Here is a 26,698-nt window from a genome sequence, read left to right on the forward strand (position 1 = left end):
AGGAATGCAGAAACAAATGGAACAGGATGAGAAGAGGTTCGGCCAGGCTGCCTGGGCCACCGCAGCCCCCAGGTTAGAAAGACTCAAGCTGATGTTGGCTCGAGAGGCTCTGCAACTCATGAGAGCCAAAGAGTTGTGTTTAAATCACAAAAGAGCTGAAATTCGGGGAAAGGTAAGACAATGATAGAGGTGACTGTGATTTTCGATGTCATTTTTCCTTCTGGCTATTGTTAAAGAGCTTCCTTTCTTCACTTATTCCAACACCATCTTCTAGTAGATAAGAATTGAAAGACCACGAAAGGTTGGCTATAAAGTTTCCCATTGCTCAAGATGGTTTTGAAATACTACATTGTAGGATTCCCTTGATAATAACATTGAGCGCAGTAGAGAAGTAGGTAATATACTCTAAAATTAATCAAGCAATATTTTCAGCACAACTTTAGAATAATCAGATGCTTCATCCTAGGATCATAGTCAAATTTTTCCTGTAATGTTATGACTTTAAAGCAGAAATCACTGTAAAGTCCTCATTGCCATTGATTTTTCTCAAACCTAAATGTTTTTATCTGTTTCAAGTATGAGATAAAGTATTTGTAAAAATGTTGGATAGGGCATTTTTGTTTCATTAAACAAAATGGAAGAGTATTTCTTTTCTATTCGCTTTTTTATATTTGGCATTGAGCAAGGAATAGTAAAGAGCTCAGATGCTTCTATAGTTTGCTTTTACTATACTATTTTAACTTGCTCTTATTTTTTTTCCATGAAAACAAGATGGAAGATCTTCCAGAACAAGAAAAAAATATAGATGTTGTAGATGAATTAGAAATACAATATTATGAAGTTCAATTAGAGCTATACGAGGTTAAATTTGAGATATTAAAATATGAAGAAATACTACTTATTACACAGTTGGACTCTATTAAAAGACTTATCAAAGGTAAAATTTATATTTAAATATATATTAATAATGTTTAAATTATACATCAAGGAAATACAGACCATATTATCAATTACTTCTTGTAAATTGTCTAAAAAAATCTACTGAAATTTCCTAAAGTTTCCCCTAAGTATTTTTATTATTCCAATATGTTTATTGTTAAACACACGGCAAAATAAAGGAAGAAAAATTATTACTCCAATTCCATCATCTAGAGATACTTAGTGATGATAATTTATTAACTTTGTAGCCTGATGTATATAAATATCTATCCATTTTTAAATTATATATCCTGTTCAATATCCACTTTTTTCTTTTAATACATAATAACCATCTTTCCATTTCAGTAATAAAATCTTCAAAAATTTTAATGGCTACGTAGTATTCCCTTATGTGGATATACTGACTTTGATTTTTCAGGTTTCCACTGTGGTGAACAGCAGTGTAGTAAAGCACTGTTCTTCACACGTGTCTGTGTAGGATGGATTATTTCCTTGGAATAAATTCTAAAGATGAAATCACTAGGTCAAGGACCATGCAGAATTTATATTTGACACATATCTGTTAAAACACTGCAACAGTCATTTGATATATACTTTTCCTCACCTTCATTATTTTCTAATTTCTAAATTTCATACTGCAGCGGCCCTCCAGATAAGTTGTACAAAATGACACTCCATCAGCAGTTTATGAAACTGTTTCTCTGTACTTTTACCATTCTTTTAAATTCTTACCTACTTGATAGAAAAAAAATGGCATCTTCTAATTTTCATTTATTCAGTTACAAGTGACGTTGAAAGCAATTTTGTATATTTACTGGCCACTTGTATTTCTTTCATTAAGTGCCTATTCATGGTCTTTGCCCATTTTCCTTTGGAATGTTCCTGTTCCATATGAACGATATTAGTCTACTAATTTGTCATATATTGTAAATAAATTCTCCCTGTTGTTCGCTTTTTCTCACCTTGTAAAACTATTTAATTTTTATGAAGTCACATCTATCTGCTTTTGGTGTTATACCTGGCAAAGTCATCCTCATCCTAAAATTGTGTCAATATTTTACTTATTTTTTTCTTTTAGTATTTTTAAGATTTTTAAAAGACCATTTCGCTCTTCAATCCAGGTAAAATTAATTTTGATGTAGGGTAGGACTCTAACTCCCCTCTCAAGATGTTAGCAGTCCCAATCACCGATTTTGAAAATACTTTCTCCTACTGCTTTGATTTGCTTACCCCTCTCATATCCAGAATTATTATATTTATTTTGTTCTATTTATGAACTGTTACTTTATTTCATTGATTTGTGAGTGGCTTCTGGTACTGGTACCAAACTATTCCCATTATTGAATCTTGGAAGCACACTTTAATTTATGGGAAAGCACGTACTTCCTCATTACTCTACTTTTCCATAAGTTTTCTGACTATGTTCTTACTCCTTTATTCTTCCAGATGAACTTTAGAATCATTTTGACAAGTTCAGAACAAATAGATAAATAAATAAAAACTCACTGGAATTTTTATTGGGAGTGTGCTTAAAATTAGAGATTAATTTGGGGAGAACTGTCATCTTTGCAATTTTGAATCTTCCCATCCAAGGACATGGTATGTCTCCCCATTTACTTAAGTCTTTTTTTCCCTAAAGTTCCACCAAGTTTAATAATTTTCTTCACACAGATCCTGAACATTTAATTTAATCATAGGCATTCAAAAAACTTTACAGTAGTTTCAGATTATAAGAATTTTACATATTTAGGAAAAAATTCTATGAAAAAAGTTAATCTGGAAGTATGCATGCCAAATTGTTGATAATGTCTTCCTCTGGGTTAGGATTCCAAAGTTTTGGGGAAAGAAGAAGAAAATTTCACTTTCTTCTGTGGGGCTTGAATTTGTTACAATTAGCATGTATTTTTAAAAAATCAACATGTAATCAAGACTAAATATCATTAAGTCACCTTAATAATATACTGCTGGTAGAATGTAACTTGCCTTTCTGGAGGGCAGTTTGACAATAGTTATCAAGAGTCTTAAATATTCATCTGCTAAGGAGATAATAAATGTACAAAAAGACCTATATTCAGAGATGTTCATCATGGTGAAACTGATAATAGAACACTGGAGCATCCTAACAACCAGGAATGTTTAAATTAGAGAATACTGTGTTGCCATTAAAATTCTATTTCCATCACATGGAAAATGTTCTCTTAGAACTCTGTTTGTTGGCATGTGTAGCTATATAAATAGTATATATGTGTGTGTGTGGTTCTCCTGGGTGGTGGTGGGATTACATGTGCTCTTTACTCTCCTTACATTTAAAATATTTTTATGCCTTATTTTTTAAATAATAAAACATGTCTTAAAAAAATCATGAATATGTTTCCAGATAAACAGGATGAAGTCGTGTACTATGATCCGTGTGAAAATCTGGAGGAACTCAAAGTCATTGATCGAGTGACGGGACTGCAGGACGACAGGAGTTCGGAGGTGCAAGCGCTCAGCCGGCAGCGCCAGCAGCTGGAGAGCAGACGGGGCTGGATCTGTGCCAGGAGAGCCTGTCTCAGGAACAGAAAGGTGGGCGCCCAGGGCAACTCTCCCTCTCCCCGCTGCCAGGGGTCTCTGCTTTCACAAAAGGTGAAAAGAGGTATCAAAACTAAGGCGTTGGCCAACACAGTGATGAATGCTTTGTGTTTTTATATGGCTACAATTAAAATATATTTAAAATTTTTTCTTAAGATGATTGTTTCTTTGGGATTTAGGCATTTACTATAATCTTCAGATTTTAATTAAGCCATTAACTATTTGTTGACTGCCTATTACATACAGAAGTATTTTTAAAACCACAATAAGTAGAAACTTTTAATCATCAGCTATAGTAAATTCTATAATTTAGTGTAAATTGTTGATGATAAAATCAGAGATAATATGGAGCTCATTTCAATCCTTATAATTGGTTAGTGATCTTTTTCTTAATTTTTAAAAACTATATGATTATATAAAAAGGTAACAAACTAAGAATAGTTAGTCATAGTTGAAATATCATTTTTAATATAATTTTTCAGGTATTTGTAGATTGTATATGCTTATGTAGGTATATCTGGAAATATAATTACTGTTTGCAGCATTACGGGGAAATGTGCTTATAACAATAAGCGTAATGCTGCAAACAGTAATTATAATTATAAAATAAGCACTGAAACTTATCCTTAGGACACATCCCATTTAAGAATGAAGGACTCCTGTGTGCCCTCTCATTTTCCCTTGGTTGGAGAATCTGCTTTTTCACCTCCTTAAGCACTAAATCACAGCTATGGCCCTTCTGGTTGGGAACAGCTAATTCCTGCAAGTGCTCATCACCCCTCATCACATGACAGGGGAAGTGTCAGGCAGTACCACTGAGCCACTCCAGAAACGCCTGTTCATGATTGTCTTACACGGCACCCCAAATACAATGCTTTTTTTCTTTCAACCTTTTATGCTATAGCCCATGATAATATTGAAAACCACGTAGGTGATTTGTATTATTCCACCAGGATCAATGCAAAGAAAACCATCGGCTCCGACTACAACAGGCTGCAGAAAGTATAAAATATTTTCATCAGCATCACAGTATTCAGATGGTGAGTGGTTAAAGAAAAATGTTCTAGATTTGCATAGTATAGCATCCTGGCTTAACTTTGTGGACACTGAAGCCTCACTGCCCTGGACCTGCAGCGGTCAGCCTCAACCCGGGGAGACTGTGCAGCCCAGTCCTGTAGTCTGGGGAGCAGACGGGGGTGGTCGGGAGCAGGCGACAATGTTGGGTTACAGCCCCTTTCTTATTTTTATTTTGAGGAATTTACAAATATGTTTGTTTAAATACAGAAGAGAGACAAGATAAAAGAAGAGGAGCAAAAGAAAAAAAAATGGATAAACCAAGAACGCCAAAAAACGCTGCAACGATTGAGAGAATTTAAAGAGGTAAGTTCCGGAAATAATCACCTCGCCTACATTTTCCAGAGGAATAAATGCAGATCACCCATCCTCAGAGAAAGTATCAAGGATTATGAACAGATCATTTGGAATACAAGCTGTTCCCAAAATGCCATTACTTTTAATATATAGATAAAAGTAAAAAATATCAGACTATCGAGATGTTTTGACGTTGCCACACGCTAGGGTTCCTGCTCGCCCCCTCCAAGTGGTGCTAGCTCTGCCCACCATGGTGTCGACCAGCAGGGAAACCGAAAATAGTTAAACTGCCCTCGACTTTAGCTAGTTTTTCCCTCATTTGCAATAAAGAATTCTTGAAAGTGAAGTCTAGGGAACACTGTGACATAAATCTTGTTAAATGCTCTATTAAACGTGAATGGGTGTTTTAAATAAGTAAATAGTTACTTATTTAAAAATATTAAGCTTGTTGAATGTAAACCATAAACCTGTTCTCATCACATACCCCCACACACACCTTCACAAAGACCCAAGTTCATTATTTCTCCCAAAGAGAAAACAACCTGCTCCAGACAGGCCTCTGAAATAAGGTCCTGAAGGTTTGTGATGTGACACTAACAAGTAAAGTTGGGGCTACTGGAGCAGAAAATCATGACCTACCAGCTTCATCTTGTTTTCTGTTACACTCAGCACCCTGACCACTCCCAAGCGCCTCCCGTATCCCAGGCACTGAGCTAGGTGCTTACACTCGTCTCATTTCATTTTTGAAATGAACTTGTGAGATACTATCAATCATCCACTTCACAGATGAGCAACCACGGCTCAGAGGGATTACACAGCTGGGCTCAAGGTCATACAGAGTGAGGTCCCTAACTCCAGAGCCACAACAGGGATTCTGTAGCTTGGGCAGCAAACCAGAAATCATCGGCAGAGCTCCTGAAAGTACTAATGCCCAGAGCCCACTTCCAGAGACTCTGATTTAATCGTCCTGAACAGGGGCCAGGGCGGGAATGAAAGCAGGAAGAAGGCGCAAACAGGAGTGACGTGAATACCCACTGAATGTAGAGCGAATGAGCTGGACAGTAACTTGTGAGCTGTCACCAGAGGGTGATTACTGCAATGGAATCAGTATGGAGGAAGAGACCCAAGTCCAGCTCTTTAGCCCTGAACCAGTCAGGCAGATCAATGATCAACTTTCACACAGAGATAGTATGAGGTAGGAAGACAGACAGATGGAAGGTGACGGAATCAGGCCGCCTAAGCTCTCAGCAAGCTGGAACGAGTTAAACAAGTTGACCTCAAATTGGTGTAAGTTGCAGGTTTTTTGGTCCAAAAATACACTTATACAAGGGGTGGTGGGAAGGAGTGTGTGTGTGTGTGTGATTTAAATATGGGGAAAAGAATTCTGAGAATTGAGTTTCCTTCACTTTAATGTGACTCACTTGGGATGAAGTTGAAGAAAACCTTATGAGTTTTTAGAAAGTAGGAACAGAAGCATCCTTTGTAGAATGAGGGAGTTCTGTGTGTACCAAGAAGTGTCACCCTTGAAGGGACGAAGCCAATGTGAGCACATTTAGAAGGAAGGGAGGAAGGAGGAGAGGGAAAAGGCCGGAAATGAAATCCCATGGTACAAGATACTTGTGGAACCCAGACAAGTTGATTTTAAATATCTCAGGGGCTGTCACATGTGTCCAGGGTGAGGCAGACTGTCTGGCAATGTCTGGCAATGTCAGGCAGGACACAGCAGGCCGGAGTCATAGTGACCTGCTGCTGTGGGATGCAAGGAGGGGATCCTTGGCTAGTCGGGGCTCCCCGACATCAGGAGATGGCTGGGCGACCCCTGAGGTCTGGCAGTTCCTGGGGTTGTGTTCTACTGGCCTGTTCTCTGACTGAAAGCTGTAAGGTGACAGCTGCCATCAGTGAGGTTGGGGACTTGTGGCCGTTGCTCTGCTGTTTGTTCTGAAAACAGCAAATGTTGAGAGAGACAGAAATACTCTGAGTTTATCATGAATTGCGCTTTTGTGTGTTTTAATTTTACACTTAAACTTCAGTGTTTTAAGTTTGGTATGTGTTTTTGGCTTAAGTTTATAATAACAGCCTCATATTATATACATCCTTTGCCAGTTTCTTCACTTAAATTGTTTTTGAGGTACATTCATGTTGATATATATGTGTATATAGTTTATTTTAATGGCTACATAGTATTAATATGTTATATGTTTTACTGGCTAATCAATGCCTTTTTTAGGGATTCCCCTCCTGACCCCTCAAGATTAGTTCTTTGTTGGCTAGATTTTTATCAAATGAATACCTGAGAGACTAGAACTTTTTAAATTCACATTTTTTAAAATTATAAAATATAAACATATTAGAGGAAAGAAACATCCATAATTCCTATTTTACCTGTCGCTTTGATGTCCACTCTATTTTTCTTAGCTGTTTTTTGCATGATTATAAATTTAATACTCCATCATCTGTATTTTTTAGGATGTTCCACAAACTTTATACTATTTATGATTTTTCATGGCTGCCTAATATTTTATATAAATTCACTGTAATTTTTTAACTATTGCTGATATTTAGTTTGACTTTTCATACTAAAAATATTATATTTTTATGTTTCCTTCCATATCTATTTTATTAGAGAAATTATTATGTCAAAGGATATAAATGCTTATTCTTTAATACAGATTTAGTAGCAAGGGTGGGTGTACAAAGTAAGAGAAAGCCACTCTGTGAATTAGCACAGTCCACACACAGAAACTCTTCTGTGTTCATTTGTTTACAGAAAGTTCCAGCATTTTGATGGTTTGCATTTGTGGCAAGTTTCTCACAGCAGTTTTCCATTTTCAGAGATGTCCAGGTCGGTCTGTAGTAAAGACCTCTTGCCCGGAACCTGAGGCTCCAACCCCGCCAGGTGGACTTGCCCAGCAGGCCTCCTCGCCGCCCTCTGGGACAAAGGCCGTGACCTCGTCGTCCTCCGGGGAGACCAGAAGGGCTCCCTTACCGGAAGTCGGTGATGCGAAAACTGCCGAGCTTCAAGACTGTCCTGGAAATACCCCTGTCCCGATTTTTGTTCCAGCTGGTGACCAAACACACTACAAATCCAGTGAGGAACTGTCATTACGGCCACAATCCCCGCCCTCGCCCCCATCGTCTCCACCGCCTCCACCGCCACCGCCGCCGCCACCGCCGCCACCGCCGCCATCACAGCCACCACCTCCACCTCCTCCACCGCCGCCGCCGCCAGCGCCTGCCCTCCCTGCTCGGTCCTTTTCTTCTCAATCTGCAAATCATTGGAATTTCCACGGCAGGACTTCAGTAAAAGATGATGAGCCACTTCCTCTAGTGTGTGAGTCGCCTGCTGAAGGACCAAGTGATTCCTCAGACAGTTTCGAAGGCCCAGGTAATCCGCCGGATTCTGTCCCTGCATCCCCATGGGTGCTTGAGCGGTTGAGCATTCTAGCTTTAGAAGCCATCCTCTTCAAATCAAAATCTTTTTCAGAATTCTCTGCAATCTTAAAATATTCCAGTATTTGCTGTCTTAAATATTACCGTTTTATTGCAAAGGTAGCGTAACCTACCTAAATCTGAGTTTGAGAAATGCTAACTCATCCTGAAGAAACCATCTCCGTACATTTAATGGTCACAAGACTCGAGATCTTGGAGGCTGTGAAAGAATAAACCTATTTCAGGTTTCTTAAGACTTCAGTATGTGTCTGAGTTGCTTTAAATCACGCTTACTGTTGCGTTTGAGTCCTTTACACAATTAACTTGTTGCATCTTAAGCAGATTGGTTGGGAATTACTGTAGAGGAATTGTGGTCAGAACATGGAAGGCTGTTCCTACAGGCTGACAGTAGACAGAAAACCTTCCTGTGAGAAATCTTTCTAAAATGAGGTGGTAAAAAAAAAAAAAAATAGTGGACCACTTTTTGCCTTTGCAATACACTTGAATATTTCTTTGTTTATCTGACTCATAATTCTAATTATGGTTTAGACATTGACTATTGAGGACACTGGCTTAAATCTGCTGAGACTCAAACCCTAATGCTTTGAGTGTATTTTATGTGTGTGTGTGCGTGCACGTGTGTTCTAGATAAATCCTAGCAAAATGTTGTGTACATGTTTTCAAGACCATGCTTGAGTGTCTCCACCTAGAACATGCACAGGTACTATGATAGATATTGTAAATGATGGAAATATACCAGCTCCAAACTGTGATTCTGGATAATTGAGTATTCTGGTTGAGGTGAAGGTTTCACTGTACCTAGAACCTGGTACAAATGGAAATGTCTACCATTTGGCCCAGTTCCATGTCGCAACAACACTGTAAGTGGAGTGAGTGTGTGCCAGTGCCTAGCCCAGTGTGGGTGTGGGCGGACCCCTGTGCCCCCTTCCAGCCTGGGTCCAATGCACAGTGTGGGGAAGCCCTAGTCGACTCCCACACTTTTCATTCCACTGAAAAGAATCAGAAAGTGTGAACTAGCACCAAAAAGTGCCCTTGACTGTGAAACTGTCTTCTTACTCCCAGAAGGGTGTTATAATAACCCATTTTAGGTTTGAGTCCAAAGTGAAACAGTATTTTGTTAGACACCACCTGGCCTTTCAATCCTGAACTAGAAACGACTATTCTTCTCGAACCCTCACCTGGAAGATCTCTAAATCAGTGGCCACCATCATACCGCTCAGGGGTTTCATGGTGCCAGAGTGAAAAATAGCTTCTCCTCACCCAGGCCTTGAAACTCTGATCTAATTTGTGTTTTGACAGCATTTCACACCCGCAAGAACAGAGCAGGCAAGGTACCTCAGGGTGACGTAGGTGGGATTAGGCACACTACAGAGACATGCCAGCGCCTCCCCCGCCAGGTTCATTTAGCTACTGATAAAAGTTTTACTTTAAGGCTTTTCATGTGTGGAAACCTACTCACTTCATTGTCATGTTGATTCATCAGTCATCACTGATTAACATCCAAGACCGAAGTTAGAGAAATACAGCAGGGTACATTTTTTTAAAAAGTGTATAAAATTGGCGAAGGAAACGGAGGGGACATAATTTCAGAGGTATATCTAAGTGGCGCACACGGGTCAGACCGTTTCACCCCAGGCATCCATAACTCTCTTCAAGATCACACAGAAATAACACGACAGCCGTGTCTTGAAAAACACATTCTAACAACAGGTGTGCACAGCTGTGCGAGTTGCTGTGGACTTGAGAAGTAGTGAAAGATAAGTGGTCAAGATAAAACGTTAGAGGTTAAACTGTCCCGTATCCACACAGGGAGCTTGCGGTTGACCTTTCTAGCAGATCATCAAAATGTGTTTACAGAAACGACAGTTATTTTTATAAATTATGGTGTTAACCGATGTGTGACTTAACACTTTTAACTAGTACTAAAACGTCCTGGCATCTCGAAGAGAAAGAATATGACTTTTTGATAGTACTTGCTCTGTTTTCTCAATTTCAGGATCTATGGATGACGTGCTGGCCTCCTTAAGGCGTGACAGAATCCCTCTCCGGAAAGTGGACGTGCCAGCCTGGTCCCCTCCCCACGCCTCAGTCAACGAGCACATTCTGGCCGCCATAAGGCGAGGCGTCAAACTGAGAAAAGTTCACCCTGACCTTGGCCTGAGCCCCAGAAGTAAACCTGCCAGCAACCTGGAGAGGAGCATCCAGGCTGCACTCCAGAGAATCAAGAGAGTGTCTGCCGACTCCGAGGAGGACGAGGAGGACGGCGAGGGGCAGGGCCTGAGCGAGTGGGACCACTGAGCTCTTCTCCAAGGCCAAGGGCACACAGCGTGCTGGAATGAAGCCGCAGGGCCCAAGGCCTGTTCCTGAAAAGCATGTGAACAGGGTAGACTGGCCAAGTAACACCCGGAAGATCAGCAGGGTTGTGTGTGTGACATCTCAGCTTTTACTTAATGTGTGGCTCTTTAAACCAGAGAAGCAGTGTTGTGGTCACTCCTACACACCACACTGTAGTTGGGATCCGAGACCCCGTAGTAAGTGTTGCCGGAGTAAGAAAATAGTATTTATTTTTCACTGTGGATGCTCTAGAATCATTCCCTTATTCTGAAAAACGTCTACACTGTGATGGCATGTGGCAAACAGCACTGTGAGACCGCTGACTGTGTCCTGTGTGTGCGCGCCAGTGGTTTCCTCAGATTTAAAGGTTTGAATGTGAACATTATTTTAGCAATAATGAGAATAAATTGCTTATATTCAGGAATAGTTTTAAATATTTTAAATGAATGTATTTTATGTATCACGCATTCTATAAACTCATCATAAAGAACTATGGATAATGTATCAGTGTCAATCATGAGGAAATGAAAACATGAAATCTTAACTGATAAAAAGCACAGCCTTCTCTGGTGGGGGGCCGGGTGTCAAGTTTTTAATAAGATTTCAGCTAAATGTTTGCTTAAGCAAATACTAAGGTAGGGTGGGTAGTGCTCTGTGTTAAAATCAGGATAGGGGACAAGACCAGTACAAAGCAGAACACGCATTTCTCTAATTGCCCAAAATGTCCCCACTGACCTCAGATCCCTTGCGCCTGCCATGCAATCCTGGGTCTCCACAGGTCAGTGGCCGTGCCCCAGGCCTCCTGCCCCATCACAGACACAGGCCAAGCTTAGCCCCAAGACAGTTCTCTGCAAAGAACAAGATATTTTTTTAAATGGAAAAATCAGAACTACGTTGGACTTCCTTATGGTTATTTTGCAGTTATGTATTGTTTCAATCTTAATTATTGTAAACTCAGTATTTTGAGACAACAGTGATCTCATTCAGGCTTGGGAAATTCTCAGAATTTGCTAAGGACTGCCAAAGATGAGAAGGCTTCAAAAAAAAAAGATCCTTTTCAAAAAGAGTTTTCCCAATTAAAACTCCTCTCCCAGTTACCTCTCTGTGCATCAAGACTTCTCCCTCTCTGGAGCCTTTTCTTCCTCATTTCTCCCTTTCTCCCCTTTTCCTACCCAAGCCTTGAAGTCAGTCCAGACTCTGGCCTCAGGGACCTCAGAGCCAAGGAGTGGGGGACGGCCTGTGTCCTACCGTCTTGCTGTAAACGTCTCCAACCCCCCTCCACAGTGCTGCCGATCCATCTTAGGCTCCAACGAAGTCCTTCCCAGCTCTGCATCTAGCATGGTGAGGGCTGGCGCCTCAGCAAGGGGAGTCCAGCCTGACACCTGGTTGCTGTCCTGGGCAGCCCCTGCCCCTACCCCAGGTTTTACTCCAGCAATACCACGCTGCTTGCCACCTGCCTCACTTAAGCATAAGTGCCTGGGATGCCCCCAGCCCTCTGCCTCTGAGTCCCACTGAAACCACACCATCCCCAGTCACCCCGTAGAGCTTTCTCCTCTCCCAAGTCTCCCTGAGCCCCAGGCATGCTACCTCCTCACACACAGCCCTGGCTACAGGGGGGTGTGCAGCTGCTGTGGCCAGTTTTACAGCCTGAGACAGGCCCTATGGGCAAAGCTGATTCCAGGATAACCAATCCGTAGCTGGCAGCATTCTATGGGCTGTCCTGGAGTGCAAAACGAGCTGGGCCACCAGACTGATTTATTTATTTGTTCATTCGTTCCCTCTCCAGAATATGAACTGGGGAACGCAGCAGGTAGCTGCAGGAGCTAGAACCAGGAGGTGTTTGATGAATGTGGAACCTCCCATCACGTGAAACCGTGTAGTTCTGTGGATTTATACAGCAGAGGTTCTCGAATCTTAGGTGTGTAAGCTCATGTGGGGAGTATACGGTTTTTCTGCTGCTACTGTAACAAACTCGGAAGCTCGAAACAACACAAATTAATTTTCTTACTGTTCCTCAGGTCCAAGGTCCAACACGGGTCTCACTGGGCCAATACCAAGGTGTCAGCAGGGCTGCCTTCCTTTCTGAAGGCTCTAGGGCAGAAGCTGTTGTCTTGCCTTTTCCAGTGTGTAGAGGCTGCCTGCTTTCCTTGGCTTGTGGCCTTCCTCTACAGTCAAAGCCAGCAACATCATCTCTCTTCCTGACCCCGCCAGGACAGACCTCCAAAAGGTGGCTCACGCAGTGTTCAGGGCCAAAGCCAAACCCACACAGGAGCAGTGACCATCCTCAGAGCAAGCAGGCATTGGTGGCCACACTCATTTCCACCCAGTGGTGTGCTCTCCCCTGCAAACACGCACCTGGCTTAACCAGCAGTCCCTTCGAGTTAAATTGCCCTCCACCCCAAATGTTTGCTGTCAGACGGAGGACGGCTGCAGCAAGGGCCCAGGACACACGGGGAGTTCTGCAGCAGGAGGACATCTGGGAAGTTCTTATACGCCCAAGCACACGGACACGACACAGAGGTAGTTCAGAGGACTACAGGACAGGGACAGGAGACATCTCAGTAGACACAAGCTCCCTTCCCGCTAACTCCTTGGGAATACATAAGCTCCTCAGAACCTTCGAACACTCACATCTGGAGGAAAGAGGTCCTCAGAATTGACTGAGATCAATGCATGAGCCTTATAGAATGGGGGCTCGAAATAGAAATGAACTTGAATGAAGGGGAAAAGAGGCTGTATTTATTTCACTCCGGAGCTGTGGGTTGAGATTCACACCTCCTACACGTTTTGGGGAAAAGCTGGTTTTCTGCCGAGCACAGACTCTGCCATGTAAATAATCTGTTCAAACAGCTCTGGAAAAGTCTTTCAGTAGAATGAGTCTCCGAGATTAGCTTTTCCCCCCAAGAGCTAGGAAGACAACCACACACTCTTCTGCTGCCCTCTGCCCAAAAGCCCAGCCTGCAGAAGAAAAATGCCTCGGGTTGCCAAAAGCTCTGGCCCCATGGAGGCAGAATGTGACCAGCTAGAGGGTGGGTGTCTCCTAAACTTACCCGAGCATAAGGCTGCCCCAAAGCAGGAGTCTGGAATGGCATACTCAAAATCCCTCATCCTGTCCCCAAGGCATATGTGCCTCTGCCCATACTGCCATCCTTGCTCGAGGCCACAGAGAATATCATCAACCTACCCCTGGGTTGAGCTTCCAAACTTATTCCAAACATCTCCTTAAGACACAAAGGTTTCTGAAAAATTTTTGTTGACTTAAAAAGAGAAACACATTTACCATTTTACCAAACTATGTATTTTGACATATTTTGCCATAACTCGGTTACAACAAAATCAGGTAAAATTCACAAAGGTATACGAGTCTTTAAAGGAAAACCTTTTTTTCCTTAAATATAAAAAGGTAATTTGACAAATAACATCATACTGAAACATGTAAAGCAGAAAGTGTTAGAAACAAGAGAAATAGACAGAACTACAATATTAGTGGGAGACTAACATACTTTCCTTAGTCTTTTAATGATTCAAGTAGAAATTAGAGGTCCATAATATTAGAATTAATAAGATCATATTAATACATACAGATTGAATTTTGTTCCCTTCAGAGAATATATCTTCTTTTGCAGTTTCCTGGGAATATTTATTAAAATGAACAATTTATTAGGTCCTAAGAAAACATCAATAAACTCCAGAATGCAGAAATTGTACAGGCCATACCCTCTTTGACAGCAAAGCAGTAAAACTAGAAATTTATAGCAAATGTTTAAAACAAAGACAAATATTGAACTATCTAGAAATGAAAAAGTATAATTTCAAATAGCTCTTCAGTAAAAAATAAAGTTGAATTTGAAATTATTTATAACTTAGAACACTATACCTAGAAATTTAACGGATGTGAATAAATTTAGAAGTCATAGCTTTAAAGTTACTAGTAACTGCTATTATTAAACAAGAAAAAGTTAAAATGGTATTCGACTTGAGAAGGTAAAAAAATATTAAAAGAAAGGAAGAAATTAATAAGAACAAAAACAATCAAAATAGTAAATTAAGATATAAGTCCTAGAGTTGGTTCTTTGAAAAGATCGACAAAATAGAATAATTCTGGAAAAATTCATCAGAATAAAAAGGGAAAGCAGGACACACAATGTAAGAAATGAGAATAGGAAAATATAACAACTTCATCCTGGTAAATCTGAAAACCTTAACAGAATCATTATTTAGGAAATTTAAATTGCCAGAAACTTACAGAATAGAAATAAAGTTTGAAGAGACTAATGAGCATGGAAAACAATGAAAAAAAAATTGTCAAAGATTATTCTCTAAAAAGGCACTAGACTTGGACAATTTTATACATGTTATCAAAACTTCAAGGAGCAAAAAATTCTAAATATTATTTAAATTGTTCCAGGGCATAGAAAAAAGAGAGCTTCCCAAGTTTGTTTGTTTGTTTTTTTTTAAGAGGTTAACACAAAGCCAACACCATACCTTACAGAGATAGTAGAAAAAAAATGACACAATTGTTTATCTTAACATGAAAAATTCCAAAATAATATGAGCAAACCAATTGCAGAATATTTTTCTTATTTTAAAGCTCTTATTTTTATAATACAAGTAATATACAAACCTTGTAGAAAAATCAGAAAATACAGATGAGAACACAAAAATCTGCCATAACAAACCCATCATAAATAACCACTGTTAACACTGAGTGCAGAAGTACATTGAAAGGATAAGATACCAGGAGTAAATCAGGATTTTCTAGAAATACAGAGAGAATTTAACATGAGCAAATCTGTTAAAATGATTCGCCTTAAGTCATGATAAAGAAAACGCACTTGATCATTTTGACAGATGTGAAAAAAGGGCATTTAATAAAATCTTGACATCATTACAGATAAAACTTTCAGTAAACTTGAAAGAGAAGGGTGTAACTTTAATATATAAACTCACATATTAAGAATATCTACATTAAGACTCAAATTTATACTTTTGGAGAAACACTAAGTAAAAACTACATGTATTTAAAGAAGAATGTACAATACCAGCACAATTATATACATTGTTCTAAAAGTGCTGGTCAATTTGATAAGGAAATGAAATAAGATTGTTAAAAGTATGGAGGTTAAAATTATCATCACTACCCAGAACTATTATGTATCTGAAAAAGGCAAAAGAATTAAAAACAATCACAAGGAAGGAAAGAGAATTCAGTAATTGGCTAGTTACAAAATAAACATGTAATAACCAATTACCAAGTAAAAAAAAAACTATTATACAATCACTCACTACAATGAGGTAGATTGACATGTACTGACACAGGAAGATGCCCAAGATCTATTGCCAACTGAAACATGGAAGTAGCAGATAGGGCTGTATCATATGGTCAGAATGATAAAACATATTTTGGGAAAGAAATTTGACTATGCATCAATTGTTGACTATCTTGCGGCAAAAGGATTTTAATTATGAGAAACTTTCAATTCCTACATTATGTTTTTTATAATGTTTACATTTACACAACTTTAATATTTTTAATCAGAAAAATCAATGGATTTACTTTTCATTAAAAAAAAGTAGTGGTATACCTTTATACTAACAATAAGCAGTTGGAGAGCTCATTTATGATACTAACCACTACAAAAATTACCTATACTAGGAAAAATATACTGAGGAACAGAATATAAATGTACTGAAATGAAAGGTTAATACTATAAAAATGTTAATTCTCTCTGTAGTAACTATAAATTTTGTACGATCCAATTTCCAATTCTAGTAAACATTACAAAAATGATCCCAAATTTCTTTTGGAAATATTAATATACAAAAAATACTAGAAAATTTCTGAAAAAGTTTAATTAATTAATTAAATGATGATCAAACAGTGTGGCACCAGTGCCAGAACGCACACAAGAGACCACAATGGAGAGCTCAGAAGCAGGAGGTAAGGATGCATAAGGATTTGGGCATATAGTAAATATGGACTTTCATATCAGTCAAGAAAGGGTAGATTTCCCAATAAATGATGTTGAGGAAATTTAGAAAATAAACTCCAGAGGGATCACAGATTTAATTGTGCAAGAATACAATACTGGTGAATATACAGTCTTAGAATCAGAATCGGTAAGATCTGCATAAGCATGACAGAAAAGGCAGCAACCTTAAAGGAAAAGATAGATTTGACTAAAAAGTGTTTTTCTATGTCTGAACATTTTTCAAAAGCCATACATATAACTTTTTTTTTCTTTTTTTTGCAATATTTATAGGAATAAAAAACCTCTTAGAAATCGGTGAGATAGTTTAACACCTTATGAGAAGGCTGGCCAGAGGAGATGACTAGGTAAACTACAAAAGAATATTTTCCCATAAACTTTTTTGTTAGTGAGAGTCTCATTTTTATTTAAAAAAATATACACGAAAACTAGCCCCAGCTCCACGGCAACGCCAGTGTTAAAGAGGGAGCAGGACATTCTCACATACTGCTGGTGGGGGTATAATTTGGTATTGTATTTCTGGAAGGCAATTTGAGGCCATATATATTAGAAGTCCTCAAAATGTGCCCTTTTATTTTTGGTGGTTGTTGTTGGTCAAGATAGGGTAGATTATGCTGCAGGAACAAATTAATCCTAAAATGCCAGTGGTGTCAGCCTTAAGGTCACCCTGTATTCACACCACATTTCCATGCAGGTGGGCAGGTAGGAGTGTCATGAAGGAAAGCTGCTCACGGAGTCACTTAGGGACAGGGGCTCAGGCTGACAGGCTCCGGCCCCGGGACGTCACCATTTGCTGAGGCCAGGGAACAGAGTGGAGAATTGCACGTGGGCATTTCACAGTCTCGGCTTGCCAGTTTCACATGTCATCTGCTCTCATTTGATTGGCCAGGATTAGTCATGGGACCCTGAGTGACTCTAAGAGGCTGAGAATTGGAGGCTCCTGTGTGCCCAGGAAGTAGAAGAGGAGGCATAGACCAGCACTCATACTGCCCGCCACACTTCTGAGGCAGAAAGTCCAGTTTAGAAAATCATACTAAGTAAATATTCTGAAAAAGTCACAAAGATGTTGGAAAAAAGGATTTCATCATATCCTTGACTATAGCAGGAAAAAAACTGGAAACAACCTAGGTGTCCAAGGTACAACCTACACAGGTGTTAAAAATGATGCAATACATAGTTACTGATATAGAAATATATTCACAATACAGTGCTAAAAAAAACAAGTTATAAAACAGCATGTATGACTGTCTTTGATGAAAAATAAAACAAATACAGAGGCACAGAAAAAAGTCTGAAAGATATATAGCAAAATGTTAACAGTGGTTATAACCAGATGGTGTAATAACAGGTGATTTTTTTCTTTCGTCTGTAGTTTCTTTTTTCTTTTAAAGAATATATTACTTGTGTACCAAAAAGGCATTTAAAAATGGGAAAAAAAACTTAATACTCTTGAAAATTCCACGTGTCCACCTCAAACTACTCATTGAATTCTAACATCTGATGGAAGAAATGCCTAATTGCCTGTCACATCATAAGGCATTGTTACAATTTATGTAAAGTCATGACTTTATATTAAAAGTAGCATGACCGGGTAAAAACAGTGACACGTTCCCTGCATATCATCAGACCTATCGATCATCTGCCAACATGTCCCACAGTCTGGACTCCACCGTGGTTTCTCTGGGCTCCTGCCAAATGCACCGGGGGTCTGTGGGACCTAGGGGACCACATTTCACAAGGCTTTGCAGCGTCAAAGAGAGTAGGGCACTGTACAATTCTGCTTGAAACAAAAGACCCACAAAGTCTTCTCACACATGGATCCCATTTGATATCACCACCAGGGTTATTTAAGATTCCTCTTAGCTATACATATTCTTAACTGAAAATATTGTTTCTTCCACTTGCCCATGCTGTTTCCTCCCCCAACACACACACACACACACACACATGCACACGCACACGCACACGCACATGCACGCGCGCAGTTAGGCCTGTGGTTTGCATACAGGTTGAAGATGCCTGCCCTACAAACAGCATCACTCACTTTGTAGCTCATTCTCTCCCTCCCTCTCCCTCTCCCTCTCCCTCTCTCTCTCTCGCCAAAGTCACTTTCTTGCCTGGCTGGTGTTTAAAGAGGAACTAGAAAACCCATATTCTTGAGACAGGTGTACAGAAAGGACACATAAATAACATACATTTCTATAGAGGACTTCCTCTCCATGCCGTCACCCCCACCATCCCCAGAATATATAATATTTCTTTGGAGGAAACTATGTACTCAGAAATTAGGATCCTTTTAAACCATGCATACCATTTAAAAATATATCTGGGCATTGATTTGAAAGCTTCTAGTGTAAACCGTCAGTGCTTCAAAATCCAGCAATGTTTCAAGTGAATAAAAGAATCACCGCCTTTAGAAGGACAGATGGCACAAACCACCCACTTTCAGTGATGAGCAAAGAGCAGTGGCTGGCTCCCTCTTAAAGGACAGCCCCTTTTGAGGGCCTCAGCTAAGTCACATCACGGCTACCTTCTAAGAGCGACCACACGTGAGGTCCCCCAGTGAGGTCGCCGGCCTGCGGCTGGCCACAGAGAAGAGTAGACTTTTTTATAGAAAAGGACTCTTTTTAAATTGGGCTGATCGCACTGCTTCTGGGCGCATGTTAACTACGGTCCATCCCCCCCTTTATTTGCTGTCCCACGTCACGTTCAGTACATACCGGTCCTGCATCAGCAAACCGCCATCCTGAAGCCTGTGCTCGCAGGCTGACCGAAGCGAAAAGTCCATGAGGAGGCTGCAGGCTGGAGACCAGCTGCCCGCCATGGACAGCCTCGGGTTGGGTAGGTCTCATTTGACCTGTTCCAACCACTGAGTGGCTGCTCCCTGCACAGAGCTGGCTCCCGTCTGGGAAGGGGGTGGGCAACGGACAGGCGACCCCCAGCAAGAACTCTGTGTACTGCCTTGGAGCCTCAGGGCCTCCTGTGTGTCTTGAATGGACCACTGCCTCCACTGAAGCCATCGACAAAGGACTCAGATCTGGCCTCTCAGAGCACGGACTTCATCTTAACCAACACTCTCTCGGAAGGACCTCTGCAAAACCAGAATCTTTCAAGAATGGAACTATTTCTAATGAATGTACATGAAATTCTCATTCATTCATTTTAAATTGTACTTTGCTGTGGACATATGTTAAAATGGTATAACTGCAATGTGCTCTTAACAGATTTTTTTCCTTGGCACCCAAGGGTAACCAAAAGGAGAATGGCAGCAGGGTTTATAGAAAGACCCTGGACCAAGCTCCAGGAGACCTGGATGCAGAGTCGACGCTGCTGTTCACTAGCTGGGGATGCTGGGCCTGTCACCCTCTGTCTCTGCTTCCTGTCTACAATATAGGGGTGATGATTTCCACTCGGTCCTCTCTCCACTTGAGGTCTAATGTGACAATATGGCATTGAAAGGCATTTCACGTGGATGCCCTTCAAGGCCTGACCACACTGTTCCAACCTGTCCCTCGGGTGGTTTTACATTCCCTGGACACCAGGAAGGGTTCACCTCTGCTGGCCACTCTCAACTTTGCAATGTATCCTGTTGGGTCTTTACTGGAACGAAAGTTATTTTTAAGGATCATTATGGATAGACGGATTCAAGTTTTACTTGGCCTCTCCTAGACCCCAGGTTTCATGGATGCGGAAAGAAAGCTAATCCAGAATCAGGCAGCCAGTCTCGGAGATGTCAAAATAAGGAGACCGCACCTGGAAACAAAAATGCAGTCCTGGCTCTAAATCTTGCAGCAGCACAGCGTGGCCGGACGTTCATGAGTGAAAGGTTTATGTCCTGCCTGCACCTGGCTCAACATAATGACAACTAACGGACATCAGCGGTGAAACTAGAGTGTGACGTCCTACCAAACGAGGACGTGTTACACTGGCTCACCGAGCCAGAGGCTGTCAGACAGGGCCAGTCTCTGTACTGACTGTCCATGCTGTTCTGGGGCCGTTTTTCTTAAAAGAAAGTAAATGAAGAAACATCAAAATCTTTAGAGAAAAGCAGAGGAACAGAGTCTAGCGCTCTGTGAAGCTGCGCTCTCCCTGCCGGACCCAGCTTCCCACCCCCTTCAGCAAAGCCCCCAGTGCTCTTAGCTCCTCAGCTCCGACCTACAAGGCACACACCAAACTCTTCAAGGATCAGTGAGCAGGGATTACAAGGACACACAGGGATGCAGCGGCCACCCTAGTAACAGCTCTACTGCTTCCAGTGTTTTCCATCATCACTATGATAGACAGGGGTGGCGGGCCTCGGAATACACAAGTTGCGATTCTGGACTCCAGTGTTCACTGCTCGTGGGCAGCCACATGCCCAGTCTGCTGGCAGGTGGACTGACCTGATCTGAGAAGAATCCCCTTTACCTCACTGCTGGCCACAGGCCTGGCTCAGGGCCAGCCCAGCTCTCTGGTCTCCAGGCGCGGCTAGTAAGGAGCTGCTACCAAGAGCCTCCTGGAACTCTGAAAGGGTAGAGCCAGAAGGCCTTATCAAATCACAAGAGGGCTGACAAAACTGCATTGCTATATGCCAGGTGCTCAAAGCCACCACTCAGTCTGCAGGGTCTCCCCTAAAGTTCTCCAGATCACCCCAGGCTGTTTTATCATTTATCCAAATTCAGCCGGGAGAAATTCAAACCATGTGAGAAAATCCTTCTGGAGGAGGAAGTTCTCTTAGTGGCTCTCAAAGCAGACGAGGGGGCACCAAGGCCTCGCCCTCTACTGAAGGCGTTTAGAAATGCCTACAGCCAGGATTCAAACCCCCTGGCCAAGCCCAGGGGCGGCCCTCCCAGGCAAGGATGCCAATGGCACCCGGTGCCCACTGAAAAACTCTGCAAGGGAGGAGAGGCTGGTGGCTCCTGTCCGCTCCTTAGCAGGAACTGAGAGAGAGTGGCAGATCTGGGCAGAGCTCCTCTGTCACTAAGGCCAGGGCTCTGCCACTTGAGCCGACTCTCTAGCCCTCAAGAGCTACTGTGATTTCTTTTTCAGTTGTCTAAACACAACATGGGATCCCCCCCAGGTCCCAGCCCTGGACAGTCCCTAGATAGGGACAGCCAGTGGTCCAGGCCACAGGACCCAGGCCTAGAGAAGAAGGGTGGTCCCAGTGTCAGAGACCCCCAGGAGCAGGGGGTGGGGCCACCAGCTCCTGCTGCTTCTACTGCCACCCTCCCTGCCTCAGGGCCACCTGACCCAACAAGTGCATTCATGTCTCATAATGACCCAGGGCGCCAAGATGCTGGACTGTTCAACAGGGACTCTGCTGGGGTTCGATTAAAACACTAAGTTCTGTTTGTATGTTTAATTGAACAAATATTTATTAAGCACCTACTTTGTGCCAGGCACTGTGCTAGGCGCCCTTACTGCGTGCTGTTCCCACAGCACAGCAACCTGCTCAGAAATTAAAACCAAGAAAAGGCGCTCTGCCGCAACCCTACGAACTGGGTGGGGGTGGGGGAGGGGGGGCAAGGTGGACGCCGGCGATCCCCACGTGGGTGAGTGCGCCCACCAGAAAAGCCTGTCTCCTCTGTCTGGACGAATCTCTGCTGAGGGGCTGCTTTAAAGTATCTTGATACTTACTGAGAGGGAAGCTGCCATCTCCATGCCCCACGCTCGGGTGCCTGGTGGACATTCAAACACTCTGAATGCTACTCAAAAAAAGGAGGTGGAAAGGACATTCGTATTTGGATTAGAAAATCTATTTCAGCTCGTATGGTTGCAACAGCCCTTGAGAAAGATATGAACATCCCTGCCCTGACTGCGTAAACGGTGAAGGTAGACCTAGTTCTGGATTCCTGAGTCAGAACCTTCCAGTTGTCCACAACCTCAAAAGGCCAGAGAGGCGAGAGGCTTCTATCTGGAGAGGAGAGTGGACGGCACAGCTGGTTTGGACACACGACCAACCGCGCCCGCACGTACAGAAGCAACGCAAACGGGAGAACGCCCTAGTCCTGGCTGTCTCACGCACACACCTGGGACTCGCGCGGGGCCCTAGTTGTCGGCGCCCAGCTTGGAGAGGCCGCGGCGGAAGTCGTGCAGGTCCTCGATCTTCCCGTCCAGGACCTCCAAGAAGTTCTTCAACTCCACCTTCAGGTGGCGCTGTCGGTATTTACTCTCCTCGATGTCCGTCTTCAGAGAACGCACTTTGTCCTCCAGGTTCTGATTGTCTCTCTCTGCTGCCTGAAACAAAAGGGAGAAGGGTGTGGAGAACACAGCGATGGGAGCCGTCCCCTGAGACCTGCTACAGCCGACGGTGCGTTCTCCCGCGGGGCTGCACCCGCAGAAGTGCTAGTCCCTCAGCGCGCGACCACTGGTGGCAGAACAGAAGGCATGTCCTCCTTCCCTGTCTGTTCCCTGGCAGAGATGCCAACAGGCAGAGTGTACGACCAACATCTGGCCTGAAAACCAACGTCCCTACACAGAATGCAGAAGTCAGAATCCTGCCCAGGGCACCTGATGCTAACTGACCCTTTCACGAGTGCCCAGCAGAGAATGTCTGCAAGCCTGGCTCAAGGCATTTTCATCCCCGATCCCAGAATGGTCAGCAGAGGCCCTGTTCAGTTCTATTCTGAGAGAGACACGGGACAAACAGGGGGACGACGTGTTTCCCCCGGCTCCACTCACAGGCGGAGGCCTCCTTGGCCCCAGGTCAGCCTCCCGCCCTCACGGAGGCACGACCGGCCATGCCAGACTCGGGGACAGCTGGTCTGTGCACCATCCGACCATGGTGTTACCATGGAGACGTTCAAGCTCCTAAAGACAGGATGGCTGTGAGTCCTAAAATGAGGCTTCAGCCTGCGCTCTTCATATCAAATGAGCGCTTCCACTTTATGGGTATGAAATGTGACTTTTCTGAACATTCACACAGGGACTCCTTACTAACATTGGGTCGCTACCTGAGAAAGAGCGCCTGAAGTGAGGAGAGGTGAAAGAGGGGGTTAAAATCCTCCTTTTGTGGATCAGAAATCTGAGCCAGCAAGTGGGGTGACCTGCCCAAGGTCACGTGCAAGGTCACTGGCTGCAGAGTGGCAAGGTTGAATAGCACCCAAGTCTTACACTCTCAGCCCTCCCTTCGGACCCCGCTCCTGCCCCTCACTGCCTCTGGGGTCCTGTGCATGGGAAGCAGTCACCTGTACTATGGTTATGTTGCACAAGACACCTTCACGTAAGGAGAAAAACCAAAAGACAAATGCTGCTGAGCCTGCACTGGGGGACAGAGATGGCATCTGGCATGCAGTCACTGCTGGCTTTAGAAAATCGCTCTTCTCTACCATGCAGGGTGTGAGAGGGAGAGGCCTGGGAGAGATGAACAACCCGGCAAAGCCTCGTCTGAGCCAGACGCATGTGCTCCCGCTTACCTCCAACTTCTCAGAGACGTATTCACACTCTGACATAAGCTGAGGTATGATTTCACTTTGTTTTCGGAGATCTTTCAATTCCTACAGGAGACAGGAATATGAAAAAGAATGTGAAAGCAAGTCAGACACCACGATGCATTCTTGAAAATCCCCCAACTTGCACATGCAGGAATGGAAGCAGCTTTTGGAACTTGTGCTGTTTGCATAAATAATAAAGGTGATGACATTAGCACTTAACACACATCAGATAGTCTAAGGGCTGAGTGTGTTACATGCCCATCGTCTGTGGCATCTGTGTACTTCGCTGTGCTGCTCCCTGGAAAATAAATGGCAGTGTGACTGGTGGCTCTTGCTGCATTAATTTGACAGCAAAACTAAACTTCTGACGATGGATTGTCTAATAAAAGTTTCCAAGTGTTTGGCACAACATTCAACTCTCTCTTGGATCTGAATGACTGACCACATAACAAATACAGTGAAGAGGCTGCAGAGGGTAAGGGTTAGGCCTCTGCAATGGGGTGTGTGTGCCTTGGTGCGACACTTGACTCTGTCTCTGTGCTTTCGTCCAGGCAGCTGCCAGGGCTGGTCACATGCCCACAGCCACCTGCTGTGCCCTTGGGTAGAGATCACCCCACAAAGCCCAGGGGACGCCAAGGGCGCCGTTGGCTCTGTTACTCACTGTCTCCTTTTCTCGTAGTTCCGATTCCAGCTCCTCGATTCTTCTCTTCAGCTGGGTGTTCTTCTCCTTCTCTCTGTTGATCTCACTGCACTGTTCCTCCAGCTCATCAATCTTGGGTAAACATTACACGTTAAAGCAGGGATGCTAGTTTTCTTGTTATACAACAAAAGACCACCACAGCGGTTTATGCTTCCTTTTAAAATGAACTATAAACTAACTTATAAATTCTTCCTTGTGGCTATGATCAGACTCCACGTGGCCCCCTGAGGGGCTGCTTGTATGAAATGCCTTCCTACCAGCAGAGCCACATATGGCACAAAACCCGGCCTTAGGATGCTCTGGACTTCTGGTTTCTCTCATGGGCACAGAACAGAAAATTTAGGTTTGTTTTGAGGATCCATCACAAACAGGAGCCAGATGTCTCGTGAATCTATCTGCTTTTCCCCAGAATAAATTTTATATCATTTTAATCATGTCCTGAATTATTCTGTTTCATCTGAAAGGTTTAAGCCCACAGGGTACCAAACTGAGCACTGTAGGACAGTGACCACCAAATGAGACGCAATGACATTTCGAAGGTTTTAAGACAAGATGACCTTTCTCTATTGATGCACACTGAAGGAGCCTGGCCTGCAGGCCTTTTCCTCGAGAGGGGCAGAGGTGCCAGCTGAATCAGCAAATTCCCAGAGTGTATCTTTTGCTCCCTCCCCAGCCTGACCCCTCAGAAGCGGGGAGGCAAAGGCCTGAGGCCCCTGGTATTGCTGTCTGATGCTGAGTGTGTGCAGAATGGACGGCAGGAGTGGAACCGATGTACAACAGAGAAGTGCCACATTGACGTGGTCCCCTCAAGCAGGCAGTAGCAAGTAAAGGGGGTGGTCATGGTGAGGACACTTCCCAGAGGTGGCCTGGGGGCTGTGAACCCCCAGCCAAGGAGCTGCTGGAGATCAAGCTCCCCATGTCCCCCAGCAGGGAAGCTGATACTCCTCCTGGGAACATGCCCTCCACTTCCTGCTCTGCCCCTTGGTTATTACACTCAGGTGCGAAGAGGAAAAGAAAGGAAGGGGAATCGATCCCTCTGATCCCTGCAGCAGGCAGAGAAGCCGGGTCTCGGAGGGAAAGTACAGAATCAGCACTTGGCCCGGTGCCCCTTGCTGTCAGCACTTTGAACAATGAAATGAAAAAGCGACACGAGGCAGTTTTATGTGCCATCTGTACCGAGCAAGACAGTGGAACACAGTGGCGGTCTCTGGGGGCTCCATTCACGTCGGGTGGGCAGGTAAGGGAAAGTGAATACCAGTCTCCATGTGACGTGTCCCTCTGAAACCCTGCACTTACCAAGCAGACTCTGTGCACAGCCCATGGGCTAAACATGCTGACCAACGGTCAGCGCGGCGACCTCAGGCCTCAACTTGGGATTCTCTGGCCACCCCCAAACTGCCTCATCAATTCAGTCCAATTACCGAGTGTGCCTGGCTAATAAGAGGGAAGGCCAGGGTGAATTCCAGAACAAAGCAAAATGCTTGGATGTCACCGTAGGAGAGCAGAGGTCACAGGATGGTGGCTAGCACGCGCCCCCCATCTCCCACTTTCTAACGTCCACATTCACATTTTCAGAAATAGTGATTTACAGGAAGCAGGGTTACTGAGCAAACGCCCCTCACCATTTCCTGAATCCATTTTCTTCACTCACCCCCTGGATTCCCCTTTCTCCACCTTAGATCACCGACCACGTAATTGGCCCAGGGAGGACCACCCACAAGAAAAGGGCCACCCACAGCTAGCATCAGAGGGTGCTGTCTGCGAGGGGGCTGCTGTCCTCGAGGGACAATGCTGAGGTCTCCCGTTCACTTATTTCTTCCTTCGCAACAAGAATCATAAAAGTGGTTCAACAAAAGTAATGAATCAGTTATTGGGATGGAGGGAGGTTGAAAGGCGGGATGGGAGCGGAGAGGGGAGGGAAGAAGGAGCCC

At 43.3% G+C, this 26,698-nt stretch overlaps 2 protein-coding genes across 2 annotated transcripts in view; one reads left to right on the forward strand and one right to left on the reverse strand.

Annotated features, from left to right (window-relative positions):
* Positions 1 to 11,167, forward strand: part of WHAMM (WAS protein homolog associated with actin, golgi membranes and microtubules) — a 17,288-nt gene extending 6,121 nt beyond the window's left edge. The window contains exons 4-10 of the mRNA XM_025050394.1: positions 3 to 172; positions 772 to 937; positions 3,317 to 3,504; positions 4,464 to 4,550; positions 4,795 to 4,890; positions 7,714 to 8,266; positions 10,328 to 11,167. Coding sequence (XP_024906162.1) covers positions 3 to 172; positions 772 to 937; positions 3,317 to 3,504; positions 4,464 to 4,550; positions 4,795 to 4,890; positions 7,714 to 8,266; positions 10,328 to 10,629 — 1,562 coding nt within the window. The 3' untranslated portion in view covers positions 10,630 to 11,167. The remainder of the gene's footprint in view (positions 1 to 2; positions 173 to 771; positions 938 to 3,316; positions 3,505 to 4,463; positions 4,551 to 4,794; positions 4,891 to 7,713; positions 8,267 to 10,327) is intronic.
* The window catches only part of HOMER2 (homer scaffold protein 2), a 58,713-nt gene that overhangs the window by 8,796 nt on the left and 23,219 nt on the right, over positions 1 to 26,698 (reverse strand). The window contains exons 7-10 of the mRNA XM_015593451.2: positions 26,125 to 26,149; positions 24,729 to 24,839; positions 24,050 to 24,130; positions 22,664 to 22,871 (exon numbers count right to left, since the gene is read on the reverse strand). Of these exons, the coding sequence (XP_015448937.1) occupies positions 22,683 to 22,871; positions 24,050 to 24,130; positions 24,729 to 24,839; positions 26,125 to 26,149 (406 nt within the window). The 3' untranslated portion in view covers positions 22,664 to 22,682. The remainder of the gene's footprint in view (positions 1 to 22,663; positions 22,872 to 24,049; positions 24,131 to 24,728; positions 24,840 to 26,124; positions 26,150 to 26,698) is intronic.

The sequence above is a fragment of the Pteropus alecto genome, unplaced genomic scaffold, assembly GCF_000325575.1.
Source record: "Pteropus alecto unplaced genomic scaffold, ASM32557v1 scaffold60, whole genome shotgun sequence".
Classification (NCBI taxonomy): Eukaryota; Metazoa; Chordata; class Mammalia; order Chiroptera; family Pteropodidae; genus Pteropus; species Pteropus alecto.